The sequence below is a fragment of the Eurypyga helias genome, unplaced genomic scaffold (assembly GCF_000690775.1).
Source record: "Eurypyga helias isolate BGI_N326 unplaced genomic scaffold, ASM69077v1 scaffold23881, whole genome shotgun sequence".
NCBI lineage: Eukaryota > Metazoa > Chordata > Aves > Eurypygiformes > Eurypygidae > Eurypyga > Eurypyga helias.
This window is the reverse complement of record NW_010229303.1, coordinates 25,224-33,074: the sequence shown is the minus strand read 5'-3', so window position 1 is coordinate 33,074 and position 7,851 is coordinate 25,224. Positions and strand designations below refer to the sequence as shown.

General features: G+C 49.9%; 1 protein-coding gene across 1 annotated transcript; it reads right to left on the bottom strand.

Moving 5' to 3' along the window:
- Positions 1-5,454: 5,454 nt before the first annotated feature.
- LOC104502427 (adiponectin-like) lies at positions 5,455-6,621 on the bottom strand. The gene is made up of 2 exons (XM_010160365.1): positions 6,411-6,621; positions 5,455-5,981 (listed from the first exon to the last, which is right to left on the bottom strand). Exons 1-2 carry the CDS (start codon positions 6,619-6,621, stop codon positions 5,455-5,457), a joined length of 738 nt encoding a protein of 245 aa, XP_010158667.1.
- Positions 6,622-7,851: the final 1,230 nt, after the last annotated feature.

The window sequence follows — 7,851 nt, the reverse complement described above, 5'->3', positions numbered from 1 at the left end:
AGACCTCATTCTTGCTGCCTTCGTCATACTGGTTGCTGTTGGAGAGGAGCTGCTGGCAGTGTTTTTGCCCAGAGGTACCCTGTTTGTGTGCCTGCAGCACTACGCCGGCCGTTTAAACCCGCCACAGCTAGAGTGGCATAAATAGTAAGAACTAACTTTGTACTTGGCATCTGTTGTCAGGGTGTTTTAAAAAAAAAAAAAAACAAACTGTTAAATTTGTTGGAGAGCAGATGATTCTGTGCCCTTTTAGCACACACTAGTGTCATTCTTGGCTCCTTTGTTACAAGATAATCATATGCTCAAAGCACTGCAATCCTCAGGAGCCAGCCCAGGCCTTGGATATGTGCCTATTTTGGCCAGGTTTTCCCATCCTACAGGTTCATGAAATGTGGTAAAAGCACAGCACCTCAGTAATTGTAAAAGGCTGGATTCATTAGGAGCTCCCCAAGCTTATCCCCCAGGAACCTCCTCACCCTCCAGAGCCCTATTTGTATTTCTCCCTAAAAGCATGGTGCCCTGTGTCTCCCTGCCCTTGGGCTACTGTGGTCAGCCTGGCTGTGTGCCTGGCATGGGAGAGCCAGGGAGGTGGAGGTTTGATATCCATACCACATGCAGGGATTTGGTTGGTTCCTGGGCAATCAGGACTCCCTGGGGGTTCGCAGCCTGGTGGTGTAGTTGCTGGCCATACTCAGCTGCTGCTCCTGAAGCTCCTCAACGCGTTTTTGGCTCCTTGAGACCCCACATACAGATCCCTTCAGGGGCTGTGCAGCTTCAGGAGGCAATACCAGAGGTGCTAAGGACAGTGTCAGGATTCAGCCCTGGCTGCAGAGGTGTGTTTGCTGAGAGGGTGGGTGCTTCTGCCTGTAATAAATTTGGTCTCCATTTATTGGTTTATAACATGCCTGCCCTACCCATGGCTGTGCTTGCTTTGCTGGTGGGGTGAACCACTGCTGGGTGTATTTGCCCAAGGGGAGAGCTGGAAGGGGTCTCATTGCTGCTCCTGGGGCTGCAAAGGGTCTTTCTGGTTGGTAGCTTAAACAGGGTTTTGTTGCCTGCTAGGGAAATAGGCCTGTGCGTGCCTCCAGCTGAGTTCTGTAAGAGCAAGAATGTTATTGAGATTTGAGGTGAAAGACTTTATAAAAAGTACTCCAAATCCCTAAAGGGAGGACTTTGCTCCCTATTTCCATGCAGCAGGGGCTTGCCTTGTTCACAGCCCACTGCCTGGCCTGTGCTAACCAGGGTCTGGTCTGTCCTTTGCTGATTTTTGAGGTACCTGGCTGGGACATGCACGAGCAGCGCAGGTACCCTGCATGGAGCATCCTTGTCATCAGCGGGGAGCTGGGAGGAAGATGGTCTCTGTGCCCACATCCTGAAGGGTGAGTGAGTATCCTGGTGAAGCTGCATTTCAGTATTTATGATTGTGACAAGGGAGAAAAGCCAGTATATAGAAAGCTGTAATGGTTTTCTTTAAGATTTCACATACAATTTTTCTTACTCTTTCTTTCTTGATAAAACACACAGCATGGAAAGGCTATGCTATTCTCAAGCAGGAAATCTCTGCTAGATCAGGATTTTAGCCTGGGATTCAAAATCTGAGGTTTAAGCCTGTAAAATATGTTTGAAAATGTCTTGTAAAAAAGTCCCTGCTGTGCTTTGAGCAGAGAGGGGCTGAGAGGAGGCTTGTGCCAGAACTGCTCTGCTGCCCTCCTGCCCTCTCACAGCCCTGTCCTGCATAGGCACATACTCTTAAAAGGCAGATCTTGCAAGAACTGGGCTGCCATCTCCATTATGCATCCCCGCTACTTACTGGGGCAACAGCACTTTTGCTCATCAGAGCACGTATTTGACGTATTACTTGCCTTGTTTGTGTTTGGAGTGCTGGGCAGGGTTTGGGAGAACTTGCCTGCTCCACGTACTTATGTGAGAGAGCTGGTGCAGGCTGGAGACTGTGTGCTGTGTTGGGCACCAGGAATGTGTGGGCAGGAATGGAAATGAGGTCCCCATGCCAGCCCCTGCAGCCAGAGAGCGTGGGATGGCTCATCAGCCCAGCAACTGAGGAACAACTAGGAAGCTTTCAAGGGAAGCCATGTTTCCTGGTCTTCCATATCTGTTCTTGGTGAAACAAATATATCCCTCTGCAAGCAGCCTGACTCCTGGCCTGGCAGTGAGGTGTCAGCCCTGCAGCTCCCCAGGCTGGAGCCAGAGTCCCCAGACACTCTGGTGCTGAAGCCCTGCTCGATGCTGCCGGGGAGCAGAGCACTGCAGCCCCCCGCGATCCTGGTTTTGGTGCAGTATGCGCCTGCACGTGAGGCTGCTGCCCTCAGGGGAGTTTGGAAAAGCCATTTACAGGGTGATAAAGAGACTATGTGTTTAATGATTAGATAAAAGCCCTTATATACTAATATACAGCATTCTTGTGGAGCTTTGTTAGCTCGCGGTCTGTGACAATGTCCGTGTGTGTACATATAAGACATACACATTCTGCTCATACAGGAATATAGCAGTGACTGCAATATTAGGTGACACTTTTGTTTCTGGATACACAGCCCCAAGCACCCCTACCCTGACAGCTGGGATGGGGCAAGGGCCAGGGCCCAAAGCTAGAGCCAGGCTTTGAACAAGGACTTCCAGACTGGGTCTCTGCTGCAGGGCTTTTTTGGTCCTTCGTGTAGCCCACGGCCCTTCTGCTACCACAGTGGCCAGGAGGCTGACCGGGAGTTGATGGTGACCCTGGGCTTCTCCAGAGGTGCAGGTCATCTGCCACAAGGTCTGAGTGCACTTGTGAGCATCCCAAATGGGATGCGGGATGATGTGGAGGGCAAGCAGCCATGTGGTTGACTTTATAAGGGAACTTTCCCATAAGTCAACAAGACTTTCCCATAAGGGCCAGCATGACCCCAGTCCCCAGTTTCTAACACATGACGTGTTTCTTGCACTACATCCCTGTAGCTTGGGGTGGGAGATGCTGTTGGCCTGGGTGGAAGCCATATCTGTATGTGTCACCCTGGTGATGGGGCTGCTGTGGCGAGTGGTAAGAAATCCTGGACTCTGCCCTGGCCTAAAGCACGCGACATCAGATGTGCATGGCAGTGTGAAAAGCCATGTCTAAGCCCCTGGGTCCTCGTGTACAGGATAAAACCATAAGCATATTTGCTCCTGCTGTATGGCAGGAAGGAAAGGAATAATTTGTTTTCTCTGCCTCTTGGGAGCTAGTCTTTAAATAAGTATTTCCTCCTAGTGTTTATCCCAAATGCCTCTTAGCACTTTGGTTGTTTCAATTTTCCCTGCCTTCAGAAAATCCATCTGAAAATATTTGAAAAAAAACCCACTGCAAAAGCTCTGACTTGCTCCTTTCAGTTTAAGCCTCTTATGCCATTTGATCCAGCAATTGCTGCATTTTATAAATCTCCTTTTGTTTATGTACTAGTTTTTTAGGGTTTTTAGGGTTTCCTAAAGGTTTTCCTAAGGTCTCCTAGGTTTCCTTAGGTTTTTAGGGAACAGGCCCTGCCCCTGTTCCCTTCCCATTAATTCACACAGCAGGAGCAGGGTTTTTCCCAGCTCTCTGAATTCAGCATAATCAGATTGAGCATCAGTTTGGCCCTTGCTAAATCTGGTATGTTTGAAGCCGCCTAAACCAGTGGAGCCCCTCTCTCTGGCTGGCCAGTCAGGGTGGATTCAGGCACAGTGATTCTGGGGAAACAGTCTGGAAACCAGGCCTCCCCCTAACCAAAAAGGAGGCAATGCAGTGTGAGGTGGTGAGATGCTGAAGATGTAATGAAAGCTAGAGAGTTTCTTGGGAAAGCAAAAGGAGGGTGTCCCTGTGTGTGCCCCCATCTTGCTGGAAAAATACATCTCTATTTCCCTGGGCTGCCTGGTGAGGCAATGTGAGTGTCCTCTTCTTCAAATCCTTCCCAATGATGCATACAAAAACGTGGGAGCATTCTCATTGAGAGTTGTTTATTGTTGTTATTACTTGTAATGTGGTAATTCACTGGAGTGTATAAAATGCTGCTGCTGTTAAAGCTCTTAATGCTGTTTTGTGCTTGTAATAATGCATTAGCTCTGATCTGTGTTAGCTTGTTCTGAAGCTTAATGGGAGTCTTCTTTGAACGTATCTGAGAAGCCATCAAATCCTCGTTTAGCCAGAAGTCAAGCAAGCTCCTTGGAGAGCAGTTTGATGGGATTGCTACTAATCTCAGCCTTAATTCTCTTCCCCCATTAAGGTAACCTTGCTGAGGGCTGGGGCAGGTCCCGGGGGTGTTCGTCCCTGAAGCCCACTGAGGTTGCATCAGCACCGGAAGCTCTGCCCAGCTGGTGTGCAAACCGTTGCTTACGACATGCTTATGGTGTGCAAAAGGGGAAGCACGGTTGCTAGATCTCAACTTGTGACTGCACTTGGGAGCTATTCAGAGAGGAGATGGGACAGGATCCTGCCAGCCTGCAGATGGAAACTGTAAGATGCTGCTCATGTGCCCCATGCTGGCAGCCTCTGAGCTGAACAAGTACTTGTGCCATCACTTCCAGTGCCAGGTGCGTGATTTGGGAAGGGACACCTCCACCCTGAGGTCCCCTCTGCCCAGGAGCCTTGAGGGATCTTCTGCTCCCAGGTCAGGCACAGTGTTCGCGGGGGAGCTGCTGGCATTTCTGAGCATCACAACTTTGTGTCCAACACGTCTGTGACCACCCAAAGCTACATGGTCAACAGGCCACTTCGTTGTGTGGCTTCACTGCATTCATAAGGCTTTTCAGATAAACCAAAAAAAGATCCCTGCCCTGAACAATCATGCTGTCTACATTAGAGATAATGATAGGGGATAAACATAACAGGAAAATGCAAGGATTAAAATCAATGAAACTTAATAATCTGAATATATTCGAAGATCTGGGCTAAAGAAGGGAGACAACAAACCATGAGTGGAAGTCAAAGGCCCTAATAAGACAGGGAGTTATGGTGGAAAAGAATGGAGCCATCTGTTCCAGCTGAAAACAAGAGCAGAGACGGCTTTTGTGAAGTCTTCTCCCTCTTCCACTCAGTTTTTAAAATGCTGGTTAAAATGTGTACTGTGGGTTTAAATTAATTTAGGTGGTTAAAAAAGGGAAATTAGAATGTGATATTTAAATGTAACCAATTTTTCTCTTATCACTTTTAAATTTAAAAAAAGGTTAGGCTTTCTTGAGAGTTACTCTTTCATGATACGGCAGGAGTGGCGTTTGACTTTGGGCCCAGGTTTCCACAAGGAGAGCAAGAGCAGAGGTAGGTACAAACTCTTGGTCCCATGGAAGTCACTCATGTATAACCTCACTGATTTCACAGGAGATAGGGTCCACCCTTGGCAATTGTTGCCCCTGCAAATGGCAATTCTGTGGTAAATGCAGTATAGCTATAGCGCCAGTGCCCCAGGACGCTGCCCGGGGTTAAGCCACCTCATCCTTTCCCAAGCAGCACTCCCTGCTTTAATGTTCATCCAGGTCTGGGTAGAGGAGGAAGCCCATGAAAGTGGAATCATTGATGTTGTCAGCATAGACGCCGTTGTTGTCCCCCTCCCCATACACCTGAAGCCAGACCTCATCGCCAGAGCTGAGGTGCAGCAAGACAGAGCCGCTTGCTTGGTCAACGTTGTTCTGCTGGAACTGGTCATAGGTGAAGATCACCGCTTTGTCCTTCCTGTAGAGGCTGACCTTGACGTCCGTCAGGTACACGGTCAGGTGGTAGGCGAAGTAGTACGTGCCAGGGATGCTGCAGAGGAACTTGCCGGTGCTGGCATCGTAGTGTCTTTGCTCGTTGTAGAAGATCTTGCTGAAGCGGATGGGGACGTTGGGGTGGGGAGCTCGCTCCGTCAGCCCTACGCTGAAGGCAGAGCGGTAGACGAAGGCGCCTTCACCCTTCTCCCCCTTCTGCCCTGGGTATCCTGGAAATCCTCTTGTCCCTTCTGGTCCTGGGATTCCCACTTCACCTTGGTCACCTTTGGGGCCTTGAGCACCTGGAGGACAAGGTGGGGAGGGAGTTGTGTTTGCATTGTGCCCGCAGCCGCTACCGACCAGCCCGAAGCGCAGGGGGGGATGTGGCATGAGGATCTGCTCAGCAGCGTGGAGTGATGGGTGTCCCTGAGGAAAAGTGGGGTGACCTCAACAACCACTGTGAGCTGAGACAGTGAATGGAAAGCCTGCTCACCTCCGCCCCCACCCCCGGCTGTGTGCAGAGCTGCTGAGAACAGCGTGTCCGACAAAACATCATTAATTGGAAAAATAAGCACCAGACTTGGGTTGTGGGATCTCCATCCCCTGAGATATTCAAAAGCCATCTGGACAAAAGTCAGGACCCACCAGACATGAGACCTGCCAGGGCTAGCCCTGAGGGATGGGGCTGCCCATGGGCTCCAGCACCGACATACCCCCTACTCCTCACCAACCTTCCTCTCCTTTCTCTCCTTTTAGTCCATCCTTTCCATCTTTCCCATCCCTGCCGGGGAGTCCGTTGTGGCCAGGGTAGCCGGGCGCTCCTCCCATCCAGTTGGCACATGGTGTTTTGGGGTCGGGCTGGGTGTCCTGGGCAGCCACCTCTGTGCAGCGAGGGGCCAGCAGCAGCAGTGAGCAAAGGAGAAAGCCTGCTGGGCCCCTCATCGTCGGTTCCTGGTATGGATAATGGCTTTGTTAACTGTAAAGGTTAATAGGAGAAAAGGAAAACCCCCACCTGTGGATAGTGAAGAGGCACAGAAGGCTAAAGTTTGAATCAACATGTCTGAAGGAGAGCAGTTCTGCCTGCCCCAAGGGCCCCTCCACAGCCAGCGCGGTGCTGGCGTAAGCTCCATGAGCTAAACCAGGATGGAGCCCCTGGGAGCCGCATGGACCTCAGCCCAGGAACACACCCAGCACGGAGAGGAGCAAACGCGGGGGTTGCTCCCCAGCACTCATGGGTGCAGAGGCAGCTTGGGAACGAGCACGGCCGATGCCGGGGTACCTGTGGCCATCTCCCTGTAAAGCTCTGCTCGGTTTGTCCCGATACACTTGAACATCATCCCGGCGGAGTGAGCAGCTGATGCCAAGCACAGGCTGGCAGAGCCTGGCTCAAAACCTCCAAAACCTTTAAACCACCTGCTCGTCTTATCACTGCACATACAGCCTGCAGCCTGGGTCTGTCTGTCCTGAACAGGAACTACAGCCAGCCTTCCCATCTCCTCTGGGCAACCATACGAAACTTGGATACTGGGGCTTTTTCCACCTGTATTATGTTGTTGGATGATGGGAAGACAAATTGCACAGCGTTTCAGCACTGTAGGGTCATACTTTTCTTTAATCTAGTTGCCTTGCTAGTGAGAGCAATTAGTGCTGCTCCCCAGAACAAGGTTGGTAGTGATTCCCTAGCCTGGGGCTTTGTTCCTATGCTCCCAGAAATCAGTGGGACCTTGGCGGGCTTTGGGTCAGGCTTTTAGGAAATAGATATTTTTAAATGATTATGGTTGTGCCATACTGCTCCCCGGGCAGAGATTATACCCGGGAACAATAAAGGTATCTTGTTATGAGGGCTGTAACTGGCATAATAGGCAATAAAAAGTGAATGAAAGCATGGCCATTAGAGTCCCTTAGCTCTGTAATTTCTAAGAGAAATATTTCAGAGCAATTTCTTTGCAGGGTTGATTTTCCTAGACAAGCTATTTAAATGTCTTATTCTGAGTAATGTCTTAATAGCTCTCCCATAATTGCTTCAAAGGAAGCTAAATAACAAAGAGAATACCATGATTTCAGTTTTTGCAGGATATTGGGGGGGGCTTTGAAGTTTTTTTCTTCTTCTTAATGACTTCGGTGGGCAGTACCTAAAGCATAAAACCAGGGAACTCCTAAAACCATGCCCGC

What these genes read in the sequence shown, in the direction of transcription:
- LOC104502427 (XM_010160365.1), bottom strand. Translation starts at nt 6,621, where the DNA reads ATGAGGGGCCCAGCAGGCTTTCTCCTTTGCTCACTGCTGCTGCTGGCC. An exon ending in AGGAGAGAAAGGAGAGGAAG is followed by an intron (nt 5,982 to 6,410) that starts GTTGGTGAGGAG and finishes CTTGTCCTCCAG; the next exon opens with GTGCTCAAGGCCCCAAAGGT.